Source organism: Pomacea canaliculata, linkage group LG8, assembly GCF_003073045.1.
Source record: "Pomacea canaliculata isolate SZHN2017 linkage group LG8, ASM307304v1, whole genome shotgun sequence".
In the NCBI taxonomy this organism is placed as follows: domain Eukaryota; kingdom Metazoa; phylum Mollusca; class Gastropoda; order Architaenioglossa; family Ampullariidae; genus Pomacea; species Pomacea canaliculata.
Genome location: NC_037597.1, coordinates 25,571,691 through 25,593,185, shown reverse-complemented (window position 1 = coordinate 25,593,185; position 21,495 = coordinate 25,571,691). Strand labels below are relative to the sequence as shown.

The 21,495-nt window shown below is 36.7% G+C and overlaps 1 protein-coding gene across 4 annotated transcripts in view; it reads right to left on the bottom strand.

Annotated features, from left to right (window-relative positions):
• Positions 1 to 21,495, bottom strand: part of LOC112569898 (transient receptor potential cation channel subfamily M member 4-like) — a 41,918-nt gene that overhangs the window by 17,282 nt on the left and 3,141 nt on the right. For all 4 annotated transcript variants that reach the window (XM_025247962.1, XM_025247965.1, XM_025247964.1 and 1 more), the window contains exons 2-12: positions 20,868 to 20,972; positions 20,084 to 20,227; positions 19,541 to 19,623; positions 18,206 to 18,338; positions 16,446 to 16,725; positions 15,993 to 16,174; positions 14,924 to 15,101; positions 3,081 to 3,193; positions 2,797 to 2,897; positions 2,350 to 2,516; positions 1,845 to 1,949 (exon numbers count right to left, since the gene is read on the bottom strand). In XM_025247962.1, coding sequence (XP_025103747.1) covers positions 1,845 to 1,949; positions 2,350 to 2,516; positions 2,797 to 2,897; positions 3,081 to 3,193; positions 14,924 to 15,101; positions 15,993 to 16,174; positions 16,446 to 16,725; positions 18,206 to 18,338; positions 19,541 to 19,623; positions 20,084 to 20,227; positions 20,868 to 20,897 — 1,516 coding nt within the window. In that variant the 5' untranslated portion in view covers positions 20,898 to 20,972. The remainder of the gene's footprint in view (positions 1 to 1,844; positions 1,950 to 2,349; positions 2,517 to 2,796; positions 2,898 to 3,080; positions 3,194 to 14,923; positions 15,102 to 15,992; positions 16,175 to 16,445; positions 16,726 to 18,205; positions 18,339 to 19,540; positions 19,624 to 20,083; positions 20,228 to 20,867; positions 20,973 to 21,495) is intronic.

The following is a 21,495-nucleotide window of genomic DNA, read 5'->3' as shown; positions in this document are numbered from 1 at the left end:
TGGCAGCTACAGTTAACTTTAATTTATTGCAGGAAGCATGACTTTTTTGGCCTAATTTACCATGAAAGACAAACAACAATGTTTCAGCTTATATAAGGACCTGGAGTACTATGGTTGTTTTGTCGTACCTTGCATGCTTGACCACTTGTGGTTATAAAAATGACTGTAATCATGTACCTGGGTAGCCTACTACACAGCTCATGCCCACTCATGCTTTGTGAAGCTACATTCAACATGACTCTAAGAAAACTTTCTGCCTCAGAGGGTAAGTCCTCAAGCAGAGTGCTGGTTGAGATGGCAATGATTTCTGCTGGCAGTGCTGCAACTTGTGTCTTTCTACTGACTTCCCCTACCCTTTCACACCCATGGATGCCTGGCAATATTAGAAGACAGCACTGATTGTGCTGCTGGGTTCTGACTAGTTGGAGGTTTAGTGCAGCCCCCTCAATCCCCTCTGGACCAACACAAACCTGCACATCAACCAGCACTGCTGACCAGTACAGCCTGTCTTAAGTCTGATGGTTTTCTTTAAATCTTTGGATGGAAAAGAAAGGGATGTAACCAACAAGTCAGTCCCTAATTGCTGCCTAGGGGTGGGCTAATCATACAAGAACACAACAAAGATTGAAATTGCCACACACCTGTAGATTTTATTCAGTTTCACTCAGCGGCTGGCCTGCCATCTCTCCTATAAAAAAGCCTCCTCCAACCCTGCTATGCTACTATCTTCTCCCCCTCTAAAGTTCCAGAACCATCCACCCCCTTTTCCCAAGGTCTCGTCATGACCTTTCCCACTCCACCCTGTCTGGTCATGGTCTCCCCAAGAAGCTCAGGAAAATTCGTAACTTCTGGTGTAACACCAGGTCCAGTTTCCAGCAGGAGAGTTCAAGGCTGGCTATTACCTACACAGCCGGCATGAGAAAGGGACAATCCTGGGAGCTGTTCAACCCCTACCCTCTAGAAACAAAGACATAACTTAGTACACTATTAGAGTATAATATATGATGGGAATACGTGAGTGTGAGTATTTTATGACAGGCTGCTCTTTCTTTAATGTAACATCATCGTTGAGAGGCTCCACTAGCATAAATTTTAAAGACTGGGGCTGAGGAAAAAAATAAAGAGTGATTTTTGCTGCTGCCCATGTACATGCTTGACCAGGATAGGGGGACCTAACAGTTTTCCTCTATGCTGTGTAGTGAAATCTTGACCAGACTTGTTAATTAATGTAAATTATTCATCTTAAAAAATGTTGAGGTGAGCATGTGTCAGTTTTGTTTTTCAATCTTATGGAGTTTGTAAATTTTTGGACTCAATGTAATTAGGGAATATTAAATTAGTAGTATAGTGAATTTAAATGATTGCTAGATTTTAAGGAATGTAATTTTCTGTCCAGCAGAGGTCTTTCATGTTGGAGCTCTGAACTTAACAGCAGATGCTTCAAAGAAGGCTTTCTACAGAATTTGAACTGTAATGAAAGACTTTTATTATGACAAAGGGACTTACCATTTTAATGCATTTTAATGTATGTTGTGAATCAGACTAATCATTTTGTTTCTTGATTATTTTTCTGATTTTATATTTATTTCTTAAATTCAGATTTTTGTTGCTGTTTTCTATCTCGTTCAAATGTAACTGCAGAGCTGCATGTGACAATGCTGACCAATGGGCCATTAGCTGGCATCTAAACCAGCCTCTACCACAAAGTGTGGCCTGCTTTACTCCAGCACCAGCATATCTTCTTCAGCTGAAAAATCTAATTCCTATCCAGGATAAAGCCTATGTGTACATTACTTGTGAACCACAGAAACCACCAGAACATCAAGAAACAAGTTAAGACTTACCTATGAAACTGGGTGAAGATTCAGTGACTGAGATGGAATGAGAGAAAGACGACTTTAAACTCTTCATCACATGCATTAGGTAGTTGATCTTATGGTCTTTTCCATCTGGATTGCAAAAAAAATAATAAAAAAATGTTCACACTTAATTACAAGCATACATATGAACACCTTGTGATTCTAGCTACTAATCTGGAGGCGCAATGGTTAGTGCCTGTCACGATACAGTGAAGGTTGGTTGTCCTGGGTTCAGCACTCATCTTGGGCATGCTATTCTTTCTCTGCATGTGGCATCTGTTTACAGGCTGGCTGCCTTGCCGTGATATGGTCTTAGTCGTTGGCGCAGCGTAAAGCCAATTCCTCCCACAACTCACTTGATACTGATGACAATTGTATTTCCAAAAGCATTATTCTAACTTCTTATTAAATCTATGGAAAACACAAGCTAAAATAAAAAAAACAGCCTGGAGGAATAAAGTTGCTTATAAATAAAATAGTTTGTACTGACTTTTCAGAAGTGCCTCAAAAACAGCAGCATCCAGACTCTGAACGTTGATGGTGGGGTCATAGACAGTCAGCTTGTCCAGTTTCTTAAAGATTTCCTTCAGCAGTAGATTTCTTGTGACCTTGTCTTGCATGTAATAATCACCAGCTCTTCCAGGAAGCTTGAAGGCTCTGGTATTTTTTAAAATAAATACAAGTTTACTTGTCCACAACAAATAAATTCTGATCTAACGCTGTGTTGCATAACACTTCCTCACTGCATTCTTTTAGTACTTCACGTTTTGTTAAACTTACTATGCAAGGTAAGAGACAAAAGCTAAGGTATTTGATAACAACAAAAAAAGCAACTGCAGGTGGGAATAGAAATCTTCATTGCAAGTTCTGGCTTTTGTTCAAAAATAAGTGGTCTAAGGTTATAATTTATTATCAAGAAGCAATTAAATACACCCACTTAACAACTGCTTTCCCTGTTTCAGGTTCTCTTTTTTTTCTGACATCCACTTCTGCCATCATGTACACATCAGCAATCACATCGGCAAAGCCACCACTACCCTGCAAACAATTTACAATAAAATATACAACCATTTGTTACGGCAGGCAAATAATTGGTTAAATACATTAAAAATAACACAACATATGAATGAGTCAAACAAAGGAAAAGATAAAGACCTGCTCAACAAGGCTGAGGTTGTTTTATGTGTTGAGCTTACAATACTTAAAGCCAGAAGTATTTACCTTGACAACAATTAGTGGAATTTCATGATCTAGTGCAAACTTGACCATTTTGAGAGCATCATGGCCGCCATTGAAAAGCATGCACACTACTGGTGTCTCCAACTTCTCTTCCTCTGAAAAATGTGTTTCCACGTTCAGTATGATGAAAAAAGTCCGAATAATTTTTGCAGTCTCAATAGCTATTGATGAACTTTGTCTCATAACAATAAAAACTTAATAACATCATGCAGGTAGCTTTTGTAAATATTTTTACACTATACCCCATATAATAATATAATTATACCTATTAGAAGTTAAAACATGCCTGTAAAGCCTGATGTATATAGTACTTCAATTTTTCAGGTTATTTGATAAAAATTACAAAAAAAACCCCACAACCATACAGATGTATTACTCTACATCGTGGCTTCCACTGTAAAACAAAATTAAGATTAAAATAAGTTTAACAACCCCAAAAATATTTAAAGGAAAGTAAATTGTTAAAATGAATATAAAACATTCCTCTAATAACCTTCTTCCCACCTCCAAATAAAAATTTCACAAGGGTTATTTTCGTTTCTGCTACCTTTTGTTTTTCTTGATACTGCAATGACGTATTAATATTTTGATCTTTGTATAAAAGTAATGCTGTACGTGATAAATTAGTACAACTTGCTCAGAGAGCAATGTAACAGCCTGTTTACTGCATAGCAAATCTTAGTTGAATATCCTTCTAAACTAGATAACCATTCAAACTAGGAAAAGTCATTCCTACCATGGATGATAAATCCCATTTAAGACAGTCAGCACCTTGCCAATGAAACCTTGTTAAAATATTTTTATGATACATTTTTATGACAGATGTTTTACAACATCCATGCACACCATGCCAGAGTCTGCATTCCTGTATGTTCATGGACGACATGCTATTGTGGAAAAGTTTGGCTAGAGTTAGGAACATGGGTTGAAGAGAATGGAATGATGGAAGGAAATGTGCAATCTTTTGTCACATTCTGTTAAATCTTTCTTCCCTTATATTCAAATCCTACAAGTCTCCATGGCTTTCTCTCCACAACTGCTAACCATTTCATTCATCAGTAATATTTAACTGTTATAAAATACATCAAGTATCTAAAACAGTATGCAATTTAAATTTCTATTCCTAATATAATTGTTTGTCCACAAACTGAAACTTTTCTGTAAATGGTCTTGTCCCCATTTTTCAAATAGGCACTCTTTATTCCCCAGATATGAGTTCTTATGAATGAAATATTATATATTAGTTATTAATTATAAGGCACCATGCAGTATTAATCACAATTCCTAGCTTTATAATTATTATTATTTTTTTTTTAATAACATTTATTTTCCATTAACACATTGCACAGGGTTCCCAGGGATCAGGGATGGTGCCAAAAAAGGACCTTAAAAGGACCTTTCATGCATTCGTAAGGACCTAAGTGACAGTCATCAATCCTTAAGTTTTTCTCTTGTGTGGTCGGAAAGATGTATTATTTATGAATCTGTGGTCTTCTCTATGTTCTCAAATACATGTATTTCTAGTAATAAAAAATCAAAGAGTTAATTTTGATGCCTGTCTGCCATATTTAGATTAGATAACTTAAAAAGTGTCCTTAGCGTGCTGATAACGTACACCGTTAATGTTCAAAGTTTTCTAGAAATCTAAGTAATAATAATTGCAAAACCTGAAAGCCATTCTTTGGTGTAATACAAAAGTCAGTTCATGTCTCTCTCTCGCACACACACTCTAACGGGGAGAGAGAAATAGAGCTATGCACAGTAGTACTAGAAGATCAAAGTTCAAGAAAGAATAAGTTTCTAAAGACCTTTTGAAAAAAGAGTGTTTTTTGCGAATACGGAAGGGCAACTAGTGTTGTACAGATGTGTAGACCAAATGTGTAGACCAAACATGCGGCGAAAAATCGTCGGTATTTTGTGCCAAAGTCGACTCCGGAAATAAATTTGTGGTAATATTTTATCGATAAAAGGACTTAAAAGGGTCACAGAGAAAATGTAAGGACCTGTGTGAGAATTTGAAAGGACCGCATGGCAAATAAAAGGACTTAAAAGGCCTTTCGGCGAAAATTCAATATAAAAGGACTTAAAAGGACCTTGCAAGGACCTGGGAACCCTGATTGCATTACATGACAAAATCATCCAAATTCATATTACTTGAATTATAACGAGCATACATAACAATATCACAAACATTAAATAGTGCCAGACATTTTTGCCCCCAACATTTTTGTGCAGGACTCTGATTTAAAGTAATTTCAATATACTTAAGTTTTGGTCAACAAGTTGCATATAAGGTAGCCAAAGTTGTACAACTTTTTCTTCTTTCATTTCCAGGCGTGCATTAAAAATTTCAATTTTATATCTATATTGCAGTATCTGAATGAATGGTTGCAACTGAGGTGTGGTTTTTTTGAATCTGCAAGAGTATATGTATAATTTAGCAAGTAGTAAGATTAAATCCAGTACATCATCTGTCTTAAAGTTATTACTGCATCCAAATAAAACCAGGTGTTCACTTAATATCATCCTTGTCATAATCCCACATTTGTTTGACACATAATTTTGAAAGTTTTGCCAGAAATCTTGAACACATTTACATTTCCAAAAAATATGTTGAATGTTTTCTTTTTCACATCTACAATAGTTACAAAAATCATCCATTTCTAGACCCATATTAAATAAAGCTATTTTTGTCCCCAATATTCTATGCAAGACTCTGATTTGGAGCCATTTTAATTTAATATCTTTAATCTTGGTTACTTTCCTGAAGATAATGTGCCAATCTACATTTCTATTTAGTCTTGTATCCCATTTTGAGCAACAGTTAGGCACATGTGTATTAGCTACCATGTTATCATAGTACAGTCTTGCACCTTTCTGTACAGATTGAATTACACTAAGAGTTTTATTTGTATCATAGGCAAGCGGTGATGGATCAGTTGCATTCTCTCTGTCTTGATGCATATATTCCTTTATGGCATCTATGCAACCATTTAGAGAGACAAAATTAATGTTTACATCATATATCCTTTTAACATCTTGACATGATAGAAAATTTCCTCTTTCATCCAGCAAATGTTTAATTAAATATATCCCTTTGTCTACCCAACTTCTATACAGAAATGGTTTATTCCCAATCTTAATTTTATTGTTACAAAAAATAGGCTCTGATATAATCTCTTCAATATGTTTACACACAACACTTTCTCCAAATATCTCATACGCTTTTAAAACATCCGTCCAGAAACTATTTACAGTTACAAAAGAGCCAACTGCTGGGCCAAGTTTGTCTAGGTAATTTAACATTTTATGTGAGGACATAATAATCATTTTCCAGCTATGACTGGTTTTCTTTATGTTCCGCAACCATGTTAGTTTTAAGGCATTCATATAAGTTCTAACATCAGGTATGTCAATCCCCCCATTATATACTTTTTTAATAGACACTTTTCTGCTAATTTTATCCTTTTTTCCACCCCACACAAACTGAAATATAGATTTTTGAATGTTGTTAACAATATGATCTGGGGGATTTGGCAGCAATAACCACAAGTGTGTTAACTTTGACAAGATTAAGGACTTGAGTATTGCTACTCTTCCTAATGGAGTTAACTGTCTTTTCAGCCAAATCTTGTACAATGTTCTAATTTCGGCTAGCTTACTATCATAATTTAACTTTATACATGCTTTTTAGATTATTAGTAAACCAAATACCAAGAATTTTGAACTCTCCTGGGTTCCACTGCATCTGTAAATGGGGTAAATACTTAGCTGTTGAATTTGCTTTGCTTCCCAGCCATATTGCACTTGATTTTTCAGTGTTCAGAACTAAACCAGATATTTTTTCGAACAATTTTAATGTATTCATTGATTCTTCAAAAGACTGTCTATCACCCTCTAAAGTCAATTCTGTGTCATCTGCATATTGTACAATTTTAGTTTCGCTATTTTGGATTTTTATACCTTTTATGTATGTATTTTTCTAATCATAATAGCTAGAATTTCTACACATAAGATGAATATATAAGGCGAAATTGGGTCCCCCTGACGGCATCCTCTTCTAACATAGAACCATTCAGACAATGTGCCATTAACTGACACACTAGACTTGATATTTGTGTAGAAAGTGCTTATCCACTTACAAAACTGTGAACTAAAACCAAAAAAATTAAAAACTTTTCAGCATGAAGCTCCAGCTGATACTATCGAACGCTTTTTCAAAATCAAGACATACCAACAAACCAGGTTCTTTATTTTTATCCAAATGTTCAATCAAATCGTATATCAGCCTAACATTATCCCCTAAGTATCTCCCGCGGACAAAACCAGATTGGTCTTCATGAATTAGGGATGATAAAACTTTTTTCATTCTGTTTGCAATGCATGTTGAGCCAATCTTATATACCACATTTAGTAAAGTAATTGGTCTCCAGTTTTTAATTTGGTCTCTAGGTTTATCTACTTTGGGAATGCATATGATTACACCTTCTTTTTGTGTAGAGGATAATTCACCCTTACTAAAACCTTCATTTAGAGATCTAACAATGAAAGGTCCAAGTTGTTTCCAAAAGACCTTAAAAAATTCCACAGTGAATCCATCACTCCCTGGGCTTTTCCCATTACCCATATTTTTAACTGCCTGGCTCGCTTCTTCTAAAGTGATATTTCCATCCAACAAATTGAGTTCAAGTTGTGTAAGTTTTGGTATATCTTCTTGGATATTAGTAAAGCTAAAGTCCTGAACAGCTCTCTCTGCGTACAGGTTGGAAAAGAATTCTCGCACTTCTGCTCTTATTTCTTCAGTTTTCTAATACTTTCCCCATTTTGCTTCTGTAATTTCCGAATTTGCTTACTTACATAATTACGTTTTTCCAGTGAACAGAAATAATTACTTACTTTCTCTCCATCTGCTATCCACTTTGCCCTGGAGCGAATCAGTACACCCTCCATTCTTTTTTCTCTTAAACTAATGAGTTCACTTTTATTCTTTTCAAGTTCAAGGACTTCTTCTTCTTTTAACTTATCTTTAATTTCTAACCGTGTAATTTCTTTTTCTAATATTTTTTCTTTATCATTATTTCTTTTCTTTTTCTTGCTAGAGTAGGTCATTGTTTTCATTCTAATTTTCATTAGCATAGTATCTAGAAATGTTTGATCAGACACTGCAAACTGTATTTCCATTGGGTGAATATTTGCTAAATTCTCCCTGTCATATGGGAACACTGAGTACTCTTCTGTCACTTCTTTAATGACAGTATTTATTTGGGTTAGATAGTCTTTGTCCTTCAGATGTGAAGAGTTTAGCTTCCATAGATTAAATCTCCTTTCCTCTTGTTCTGTAGCTAATGACAAAGTAATCAGTGAATGGTCCGTACGGTAGCCCGGAGTAATATTTGCATCCATGACCAAATTTGAGAGCGAATCTGACATAAGGAAAAAATCTAATCTACTCTGTTGGAATGGTCTTTTCCTACGCCAAGTATATCTTAGTGCTTCTGGGTTTAGTTCACGCCATATGTCTACTAGATCCATGTTTGTCATCATCTTATCAACTTGTTCTTGCCCTTTAATATTATTTTTATGTTTGTAATTATGACAGTCAAGTTGAAAGTTCAAAACAATGTTCCAATCTCCTCCAAAAACAATATTTTCTACTCCTATCTGTTTAACATATTCTTCTAACTGAGAGTAGAATTTTGGGTCGTCTTTATTTGGCCCATAAACACTACCAATTAAAAACTCTTTCTCTAATGTTTTTATCACTGCCATCACATAATTTCCTCCATTATCTTTATAGACTTTTTAATTGAAAATTCAAAGTTATTATTAAATAGAATTGCTACCCCCCTGGAGGAAGAAGTAAATGATGCGAATATGCAGGAGTGACCCCATTCTGCGGCAATCATTTTTCCTGTTTATGTTCGAAATGTGTGTCCTGTAACAGGTAGATTGAATAAGACTTATTCCGTAAATAATGAAACACATCTCTCCTTTTTCGCATGTCCCCTAGTCCCTGACAATTCATTGATGCAAAAGTGAGTTGTAAGTCTGTACTCATATTGGAGTGAATAGAAAGGTACAGTTAGCAGCAGCTAAAACTAATAGGTACTTAAACCAATATAAGCTCCCTTTTTGTACTTTTTGTTCTGCCTCTACTAACTGTTTCTGCCAACCTGCTCTAAAATTCATATTATGATTAGAAGGTGTAAAATAATACCGTATACAGCAGTGGATAAATATATTTACCAAAAGTGACAGCATATAATGCAACAAGGATGAAATATGAATATTAGTGAGTAAACTTATAATAAAAAAGCATACCCATAAAGACATATGTGGGGCAAGCCCAGGCACGACAAAAAACCAGCTTGACAAGAACTCAGACAAAAAGCACAAGAAACATAGCAAAAAATATGAACAAAAAAATAAACAAACAAGCACAATAAACAGACAGTTCCTTATTATTGGGTTGGCATATCTTATCATAGTCACCGTTAATTGCCATAGGCGGTGATCATGTTTGCTGGCACTGGTGGTGGAAATTTCTAAATATTGGAAGAATCTAATACAAATAGCTTCAGGTTTGAGTACATGCGTTTTTACAAATCATGTCTACAACATTGGTTGGACAAATTTTAACAATTAATCGTTATATGTGTCTGGGTGTGTGCATACCTTCCCCAGTAGAATATTTCACAAGGAATAGCCACATTTTAACCATATATCATTGGAAGCAAGGAAAGGGAATCAGAGGAAATCTGAAGGCGTATCTCAAATAAGGGTGTGCACATTAATGTTGATGCACTTACCAGTAAGCTGGTGTTGAGAAATAGAATTGTTTTTTGCACAAGTAATATCCTTTATATACACACTTGCTCATCCCCTGCACACCTCAGTCACTTCATTCACGGTTTGTTGATCTGGTTGGGGCGAACCTGCTTCCGCGGCTGATGTAGGTGTAGTTGGGGTAGAATGGCTGGATCTTGAGAGCTGAGAGGGAGGTGTTGACAGTCCCCGCTGAGCTTTTTCTTTATGGGTCGGCTGCTGATGAATTTGCGGCCGGTGAACATGCTGTCTCTGAAGGGTATCCTGAGGAAAGCGTTGCGGGTTGCCCTCGCTCCTCCTTTGGTGTTGACTTCGTTGTTCGTTGTGTAACTCAGTTAGCTTCCTGTCTATGGACTCGTGTCTCCACTTTTTATTTCTACCACACTGGAATCTCGAAGTTTTGCAAACAGCCTACCTCCTGCTGCCGACCATGCATCTACCACTCCTTCTTGTTGTTTGAGACGATTAAGTCTTTGGATGTTTAAATGTGTTAGGTCCTCTGATATTACGATTCCTGATCCCTTCAGTCTGCAGCGCGCTTTGATGACTTGTTCCTTGTCTTTCCTGGAGACAAATTTTACTATCACCGGTCTCGGTTTGCCTTGCTGGAGTCTCCCCACTCTATGCAGCGCTGAGATCTTGTGAGTGTTGATGTCTGGCAGACCAAGAGTAATGTTGACAACTTTAAGGAATTTTTGCTCACAATCCCAACTTGTTTCCTCCCTTCCATTATCCGGGAGGCCATGTATCCTCACAGAGTCTCTTCGCGAGTATTGTTCTAGATTGTTTATTTCTTCTTGCTGCTCTTTTGTCAGTGAGGTTAGCCCAGTGATTTCTTCTTTCATTTCTAACATTTGCATTTGAAGATCTTCTATTATTTTTTTTTAAATCATCATTTTCTTTCCTTAGATCGAAGATAGTACTCGACAGGAACTCAATTTTGTTGTCTATATGTTCTTTCAGTGAGCGATGTCCGTCCTCCACTTGCTTACACAAAACTTCTGTGACTCTTTGTAACTTCCCCAGTCGGTCTGCTATTTCACTGTTTGTAATGTTGGCAGCGGGGAAAACTTGGGTCAGGAGGGTTTGTCGGTCACTCGACTGAGATCGACATGTTTGACTGACACTGTTTGCCCTCTCTCGTTGTCTTCTCTCTCTTCCTTCGAATTCTCCAGTTTTCTGAGCAGACGTGTTCACAATACTTTCGTTAGGGCTGGTTACCTGTTTTCTTTTTTTATCATCGTTTATCTTTTTTGGACCCATTAGTCTTTCGTACAAACAAATAGTTTTAAACCACAGGAGTAAGAAACCCCACAGGGTAACCCCACACTGCTCTGCAGCGCTCTACTGAGGTGATCACAATTCGCCGCCAATTTCACTGTCTTCACCCAGCTTCTACTTTTTTTTTACAATAATTTCACTGAAACAATATTATCCATGGGATTTTCTTAGACACAATCTACAGACTTGTATCCCAGATGTGCTGATCCACCAACACAGGCCATAAGAAGATTTTGTTTAGGTAAATAAATGCATTCTTTTACACCGAGGTACAGACGCGTCCTACCTCGACCATGATCATCGCTCACCCCTCCTTTATAATTATTTTAGTTTTAAATGGCTGTAGGCATATGCTGACCCACATGCAAATTTAATAAAATTCCCATAGACCTACCTATAATACAAAACATAACTAAAACATCTTTGCATCTAAATATAAAGTGTTCATAAAAATGAATTAATTCCCAAGATTCAACAGACATTGAAAGCATTAAAAAAAGGAGTTTAATATTACTGCACAAAAAAAGAACAAAATTGTGATGAAAGAATAAAAATAAAGTTAGTTCTTGAAACATGACTAAATCACAGTGACAGATAAGATTTTGTGATCAGATGAGCCTTATACTTTTATGAATTAAAAAATAAATTAAGGCAGTGAATGAGATAATCTTTTATAAAATGATGGTAATCCCTAGCAGCATTGAAAATAGGTCCCATATGGGTCCCATAAAGATTGTCCCATATGATCTCGAAAATGCGGTTCTGACTGGATCTCCTAATACAAGCAACTACTTTTAGCCAATGGCAGACGTGCACAGCATTTTAGGTCTGCAAGTCTATAGGTCTACAACTAGTAACTGCAAGTTTTTTCAAATACCTAAGCTAACCACAAAATACTGTATTTTATATCTGCATAACTCACTTCCATTCAAATTGTGTCAAAACATTGACAAAACAAATGTTCACGTATCCCTTGTTGCCCATGAGGTAACCCCTAATTGATGGGCCTAAGAATTTTGGTTAACCTTACAAAGTTATAAATCACAGATGATACAACTGTTGCTTCTGAGATTTCTTTTTCTAAAATGTAAACCATTGTTTTCTTTTTATGTCATTCCTTCATCTACCTTACTGCTTTGCTCCTTGATCCAGTTCTCTTTAGTTGCTTTCATCACTTTTCTCATGTTACTGTTTACCTTCCTGTACTTGCTAGCTGTTTCGGATTTTTTTTCAAGTCCCTACTTTAATCACTAAGATCTAGAACATCATTCATGACCCTAGGGTTGTTTCTTCAAGGCCCTTCTTTTATCACAGAGATCTAGAATGTTATTTATGACCTCATGGTCAGGGGTGTTTCTTTCATGCAACTTCTTCCGTAGCACATCTCTTGAGTTTCCATTGAGGATACCTACATTGCAGCTGACCATTTGAGGGCAGTGGCCTGGAAGATTTTTGCAATGTTTGGGTCTTACAACTTCTCCAAATCAAAGCCAGTTTGGGTGTTTGATGCTAAGGTGTTTTGCCTTCAGCTTCAACTTCAGGTTGTTAAGATAAGGTTGTGGTCACTGCCTATGTCTGCACCTGGATATGACCTTTTTGGTCTTCTTGTTGCTGAATTTCAAACATCTTGAACAGAATGTAGTTGATCTGGTTATGTATAAGGGGAAAGACAAGTATCCATTCTTGATTCTTGTGAGGATAAAGGGCATTGACTAGGATGAGTGGAAATATGGAGGAACTAACAAATAAGCTCCAAACGCTTCCTGCATTGTCAAATACTGCTGCACTTTGTGAATGTGCTCAACTCCCACTTTTACACGAAGAGGGTAGATTTGAAAAATAATCAAAATCTTTACAGGAAATAGCTTTAAACATGACCAAAATGAGGTAACTGGATCTGAGACATGGCGTGTGACTAACACCATCACCAGCAAGATTAAGATTAATCAACAGATGTGTGCACCACATTCTCAAGATCAGATGGCCCAATAAGATCTCTAATACAGACCTATGGGAAAGAACCAACCAAAAACCTGCCAGCCAAGACATTTAGAAACGTAAGTGGGGCTGGATCGGTCACACCTTGCGAAAGCCGGCTGACAATTTAACGAAACAAACTGTGGGCTGGAACCCACAGGTCTGGCTCAGGGTTGGGAGACCCAGACAGACATGTCGAAAATTGGTCCACAGCAAGGCAGAGCCAGCTGGCATGACATAGTTTAGTTTAGTCCTTGTTACTCCTCGAGGGGCATAGGGCTGCAACAACACCTCGCCTGCGGACCCTGTTTTGGGCAGCCCCTTTCAGTTGGACCCATGTGGCTCCGTTGTCCTTTGCCTCGCTTTCTACTGTTTGGCATGACATGGACCCAACTGAAAGGGGCACCCAGAACTGGATTTGATGGCGTGGTGTGGTTGGGGCCCTATGCTCCACATAGGAGGTGTAAAGGAATAATAAGAAGAAGTCAGCTTTACGACATCACCTCCCCATCACTGGCAGAAAACAAGGTGAAGGTCACTCAGTGACATCAGTGAGTCATCGTCATCAGAAGTGGTCATCATGCAGTTTGACAGTGTGGCCTGTGTCTATCAGCAATATTCAGGATAAGACAAAAGTCACAAAGATACAACCACAGTGCATCTAGCTCAGCACTTGCCAACAGGACTACAGGTAGTTGTAAAGGAAAATGTACAGAAAAAAAGTTGTATTAACCAAGCAGTTACAACATGTGACCTGCAAGCAAAATTTTCCAGTTAAGATCCCTTTATTTCTACCTTCACTGCGAAATGGATAAAGTATGTTTATAAGATGTCAACCTGAGCAAAACTTTAATTCTGGACCTTTGCTTCAAAGCTAAGTGCTAATAAATATCCAGGAACCTATACAAGCCACAGCATACACAATGATGTCTGAATACCACCAGAATAAAAACATAACTGTTGATATCCCACGATCAATAGCATTAGGAATATTAGGACTGCTAGTTATCTTATACACACTGACTGGGATGCAGAAGCATCTGGTTTCCATACATAAAAACCCTGTATGTTTTATATTATGAAGGAGAGCTAATGACACTTAAATTTTATTTATGGAATAGAATACACGAACACTTATACAGCACAGCACAGCACAGCCCAGCCCAGATCCTTTTGTGTCTCATGACTGTACGTTAATCCTGTAAGTTTTCTGTTCCATTTATCATATAATCTGCATGCAAAGCAACTTAAAATGTCATATCAAATGGTGTAAATCAGAAAGTTTGTTGTATTCTGTGATAAGTCAGCTTTGCACTAACTTATTTCAGATACAGCTTTATCATGCAGTGACAAACAAACATCACTATATCAAGGCTTCACAGAGGATTTACATGTAACACAATTCAAACCATCAAAAGGAAAACTGACAAAACAGTTAATGACTTCAAAAATAAAACAGATTTTCTTCTTTACTCACCTTGATCTTCCAGCACATCATTAATCTACAAACAATGGCTTTTCTTAAAAGTCTTATCTTGCAAACAGGGAAATGATAGTACACAAGTTTTTACAACGACCTATGTACGTTTAGAAAGTTTCTATTTTTATATTTAAGCACAGTCCAAGACGAGAGACATTACATTTTGATGTTTTAATCGAACATTAACCAGTTGTAATATTGTTGGCCTGTAATCAACCACTTCCATCTTAAATTGAACAAATATACATATTAAGACACTTACTACTTCCCATTGCAGTCAATAGCCTGTACTGAAAGTGTCTATAGCATCTCTGGAAATCTTTAGAATTTGGGAGTTCTTGATGACCCATGTCAAGTTGAAGATAATGGGATGCATAAGGGGAGACATTTCCCCACTCAGCTTCTTCAACATCACGTGAAGAGATTAACACTCTGTCACCCTGCAAATGTAAATACTTTAAATGTATTGCAAAACAAGGTTTTTAGACCTATTAGAACATACGGCATAGGTATCACGCCACTTAAAATATACCAGCATGGTAAAATATCTTTAAATAAATGATAAATCATAACAGTTTAGTATGGAAATATTTGTAAATCTGAGCTGCCCAACACTGTCAGTCATGTTCAGTAATGCTTGCTGCGAAACTATTTACACACAAAAAAAAAATGGACAAAATCCAATTATTTAACTGAATAGAGTTACATCCCTTGACATGGAACTTGAAGATGCTACTTTAAAGATCTGAATTTTTCTGGATGTATCTTTCTTTCAAAAATTATGGCAACATGAGGGCACACATGATGGTAGTGATTTTTACGCATTTTCTAAAGTTGTTCTTCATAATCATAGTGACACTAGTGCATGCTTAAGTTCTTAATAATCATTTGTTATGTTTGTTCATTTCTACATAGTGTGACCATTAAATCTACTGAACACAGAACTACACAGAATTGAAGTGATCATCAACTGTGCATAAGCCTGTATTGAATTTTCTTTTTCAGAAATACCAACTTGATATAGATAGATTTTTTGAATTTAATTTACTTTGAGCTTAAATTATAATTCTGATTTATCTTCCTCTCATGTTTATTTTTATAAATTTTTTGAATACTTGAAATTCATGGGTATTTGTCTGCAGATTTAAATGTCAAGGTCTGGACTATAGTGTTCTTGCAAAACTTATATTTCTTTTTATGTATTATAATTGTTTAGAGAAGAAACTATTTTTATCATCCCGGCAGTGGATTATCTATTCTTTTCTACCTAGTTCTTTAGCATTCAACTATGTCTTAAACATTTTAACCTTTTGTCTTAAGATCTATCCTACCTGTTTCTTGAAGAGGTCCTGAATGTGTGGTGGAAAAGCACTCCAGAGAGGAGAAGCTACTGTGGCTAAGCTACTCTGAAAGTCTTCCCCATATTTGAAGGCTGAGTGAAGCTGCTTCAAGGCTCCATGAATAGCACTTCCTGGACCTACTTTCAGTCCACTCCAAGTCATCACAAGGCCACCTGCACAGCAGAAGGAACCAACAAATACTAAATGCTTACCGCCTTGCAAGACTACATGGGTACATGTAAAAATGAGTTGTAAAGTGGGATTTCACAGGCACCAGGTTAACACACTGTGGCGAATAGAGCAAGATAATTTTTAAGTAGATAATTTTGTACAGTCTGTGAAGGATGTTATAAATATCAAAACTGCCCTTGTAGGAAAAAAGGTTTCCCCGCCTGCTTTATACCTACAATACACATAGTAGAAAGTTATATTTTAATCACAAACCTGTTCTTTTACAGATGGACCTTATGTCTTTCATCAGTTTTTTTGATAGCGTTTTAGTTGGGACTGTTTCCAGCTCATAAAGAGAACTTAGTGGCCTCCTCATGCCCACTCGTGTTCTGTAACATGTTCTTGGTTGTATGTACTTCTCATATGTCTCAGGCAATTCCTCATAGTCTATACAGTGAATCTGCAGAGTTTTACATTCGTTCACAAGTTTGAATTTGTCCACCATCAAGTGCTCAAGGTTGCTGGTTTCCATGCTGACAGCCATGCGTACATACTGTAGGTATAAAAACACACAAGCAACAAATAAGGCACTACAGTAATAAAAGCTGCAAAACAGACCTGGAGATTTGAAGCACAATCAGTACAAAGTAGACGAGCAGATAATCTATATTCCTGACATGATAGAGCACACTGCATAAATTATAATGTCTTCCTGCAGACACAAAACCCAATGTCATACAGAGTTAAGACCATACTTTGAAGGCTTTGAGAGGCTGAATGAGATGTGCAGGGGAAGAACTAGCTGATGCACACAAAGGAGTAGAATGTCTGTATCATGCAGGACCTGCTGATCTATCTATCTATTCCTCTTTGTGCATCAGGTTGCACATAAGGCCTCAACCAGAGTCCGCCACCGATGTCGATCGGCTGAAACTCGCTCCAGGTGACCCCATGTCCAGCCCTTTCCTTTCATCTCCCTTTCCACTGCTCTTCTCCAACTTTCCTTTGGGCAGCCTCGTTTTCTTCGGCCGTCTCGAGTCCATTGTAGGGCGACTCTGAAGAGGTCTGCTGTCTGCTGGTAGAGCACATGTCCAATCCATCGCCAGCGCCTTTGTTGAACCTGCATGGTGATGGACTCGGTTTCAGTTCTTCGGTGGTGATGGTATTTGGCCAAAAGATGTTAAGTATACGCCTGAGGCATCTGCTTTGGAAGACGTCAAGCTTGTTACTGACGGTTTTGGTCATCTTCCATGATTCTGATGTTTTTTGCCTTCCATGTGCTCCTCAGTGAGTCGAAGGCCTGGCTGGCTTTCACAAGTTGGGCTCGAATTTCCACCTCCACATCCCCGGTGTTTGACATTTTGGACCCAGGATAGGTGAAACTGTCAACTTCCTCAATCTCCTCTCCATTTAGTTTGATGTTGTCTTTGACTTTTGCGTTCACTCTCATACTTTTCTTTGCGCTGATCTTCAAGCCAAAGTTTCCAGCTGTTTCTGAGAAGGCATTTGTTTTTTCCTGCATGTCTTAGTGGCAGTGTGACAACAGCAAAGTCCAAGTCTTCCAGCATTGTTGTTGCTGTCATAGTCATGGTCCATCTGATCCCTCTCCTCTAACTGTTGGTGGAAGTCTTCATGATCTAGTCCATGGCCAGGATGAAGAGGAACGGCGACAGAATGCAGCCATGCTTCACCCCAGTACTGACATTGACCTGTTGATCACTGCTCAAGAAAGACCTCGGCTGTGAAACTCTAACCACTGCATCAATCCATCTTCCATACACCGGTCAAGAGGACTTCCTGCCCAAAGTCCCCTACAGGCTGAGCAACATAGGTCAACTAGTAAAGATCATGGGATTGAATGGATGAACAAAATGAACAGAGCTTGCTGCCAGATGGTAAAATGATCTGCGAAAATACTTTGACGACAATGATGGTAGTGATGTACTTATGTGACCTCATAAATGTCAAGGTTGTGTTCAAAAAGCATTCAAAAACATGACATGCTTTGCTGGCAATGAAAAAGACATGCCTACCCAAGATATCATATCTTCATTTTCAAACTTCAATTGTCCAAAAGCATCAGTGGGCATTTCCTTGAAACCAGCACCTGCTTGATTTAAGATGTTATTGGACACTTGGCGGGTAAAGCCATAAGATGAACCATTCCTGCCAAAATCATTTTACATGTTTAAAAAAATTTTTAAAAACTTTTTTCATTACAATAGTTTACAAACTGCATTATGAACATATTCACTACAGTTATTTTCAAAATGGCTCACATAAATTTACAAATTAAATGTTACTTATTTTACTTTGTCCATGACACTATATTGGATATAATTCAGCACAATAATAATAAATGCAAAAATTTATATAGTACATTCATAAGGAGGATGCTCTGATCGCTTAAGAACACAAACAAGACATGGGCAACATATGAGGGACAGAAGAACAAGCAAACAACACATAAATGATGGAAGGAGAATTAACAGTAGTGATGACGAATAAAAGACAAATATAAACAATGTAAAAAGGATCCAAGTAACAAGGACTGAGTGTTGTTATTTTAATTTTATCAATTTAAAAACTTTCTAATGCTGACTGTAAAGTTTCAAGTCTTCATTGCAGCATTGAAAATCTAAAAACTTATTAAAATATGTAAATAAAGTGAAAAGTCTAAAAGTCTAATGAATTTAAGAGATTTACAATGTCTAGGGCATGGCATAAAAGCAGGCAAAGTCCAAGCCTCCAGTTTTACTGCTTCTTGCTTCCCTGATAAAGTTGCTGAGTGTGCTAGGGAAGTCTCCAATCCATATGAAGATTGAACCAGTAACCCTCATAGCGCACTACTATGCTACTAGGGTTTCAAAAAGCTACGGAGCCTCCAAAACAGAGTAATAAGACTTTTTTTCAAGATCAGTCTTCACCCTACCATGTTTAGACCATGTACTTGTGCCATGTGTGTATTTACTCTGCAGGTAAGTCTGTTATATATGTGTGTGTGTATATTTGAACATAAGTTTATGTAAGAATAGGTCTGTGAGTTCTTTCTTATATTGGCGAAGTGCTCTGAACAAAATTGTTTTGAAAAATGGTATATAATAGTCATTTTTATTGCTGTTATTTTTTATGGTAGACATGAATAAAAGTGAATGAATTCTTGTGATTAGAACTATGTTATCTGTTTTATCATCAGAAAAATAAAGAAGGTCAAAGACTGCTCCCATATGTTGCAGTCACAGTCATAAAGGAGAGAAACAAAAGAGGTATTGGAATCAGCAGTGCTTATATCATTTTGCCTCACCAGCGACAACCTTTCAGCACGACTAGAAAATGGATAGAAAGCCAATTAAAAAATAAATTCTTACATGACAGAAGTATCAGGTTCATCAGCTGCTGAATTTTGTTCCAATTTTTTAATATTGTTCTGAAACCAGGCTTTCTCACTTTCCTGGGGAAAAACACTTGAATGAATCATAATCATCAGTATTCCTAAAATAATCTTTAGGTGAATGACACAAATCCAAGACACAATTATTCTTTCAAAGCACCATTAAACTAGTTATGTTTAGGCTTACACAGTTATATGGTCCATGTAAAGCTGATATACTCTAAAATGTACATGTATAACAAAAGAATAACCTCTATTTTTTAACCCGTTTTCAGGTTTGTTCTGCACTGCTGAGAATTCAGTTGAAGAAGGCTCTTAAGATTTAGAGCATGTATGCCTGAATACATCAAACTCTGTGGTATATAAACCTTTCACACTAAATGCTGTGTTATGTCCAGTGTTCTGCAAGAAGTTATAGTCCCTTTACCATCTTCAGAACTGGACTTAAAGTTCTGAATATTAACTCATAAAAGTGTATAGCTCTCTCTTTACAGTGATTTTAAGGTATAGTGGTACTTACACTGAGTGCATCTGTTTTATACATGAAACGAAGCTGAGGTTTATCAGAGAGCATGTCAACACTGCCTTGACTCATTGGTGGAACTCTGATAAATATACCATCCTCATCCTCCTTGTCACTCTCCATTTCCTCTTCAGTTACTGTCTACAGACAAAAATGACATACACTAGTAGGAATAAGAAAAGATAAAGTAAGAGATAGTCATGTAACCTTTCATGGGGAATGAGGTGTTAGAGACCATGCTTACCTCAGAGCCAGCTTATGTTAGGGTGGTGCTTATATTTTTTTCTCCTTTGGTGCTTGCCATTCCCTAACCCTTTATAAGGTCAGGTATCCATTTAACAACTGTGCAGTGGTCAAATATCCATTTAGCAGCTGGATCCACTGGAGTAAGCATGCTGTACTTCATAGGTATCGAACCTGCTAGTGTGTGTTGTTCAGTCCCTAACATCAGTGCACTTACCACTCAGTTATTTGCTTCCCTTAAGTTTCATAGGAAACCACATCATTAATGAAGATTTTCTTCAAAAGTTTAAAAAAATGTTTTCTCAATTTTTAAGTTTAAAGAAGGTCAAGCATCAGCATCCATGAGATCTTCCTTAAATTAATACAACTTTAAACTATTAAAACAGAACTTTTTAATAGAAAAAAATTTCTGTAATAAATAAAAAAATGTTCACAAATAATTATTTTTCTTCTGAAATAATGAGGCACTGATAAAATGTATTCACTGAAAGATTTTAATCTTATTAGAAACTGGAGAAATTCTTAACAGCATACTTACTTCAACATCACTCTGTGAAGCTGATGACATTTTTAATGCAGTTTATGCGCTCAGCAAAGCACACGATGACAGGAACTCTCTTCTGTTTTTTTTATGACATGTCACCTGTTATCAGTAATGGGAGTTTAAGTAGAGAAATAATAATATTGATAATGAAGTACATATTATATTATCAACTTAAGTCGAGAATGTAAGTCAAAATGGTGCATTAATTATTGGGAGACAGAATGATGTTTTCTCAGCCATGTTACTTTCCAAAGTCACTTTCCTTCTTGCCTGAAGGAATATGAAACATACTAGCTCAGCAGTTTTAAAAAGATCTCTTTCCCACTTTAGAAAAAAACCTGATTACTCAGTTATAAACAATACTTAATTGATTTATGCTAATTTCTGTGCACCCCAGTATTATCTTTCATCGCCATTCAAAGTATGCAAGATGTGAGTGGTCAGGATATTGCAAACTATACATATATTATACACTACAAAGTTAATGATTTACTTACTAAAAGGTGAATGAGTGCAGTTGCAAGTGAATGAGTAATGATATAACACACAAATGTAGGAATTCATTTTATGAACAGTAAGAATTAAATAAGTTGTCTCAAAAGATTAATGATATTTTTTTTAA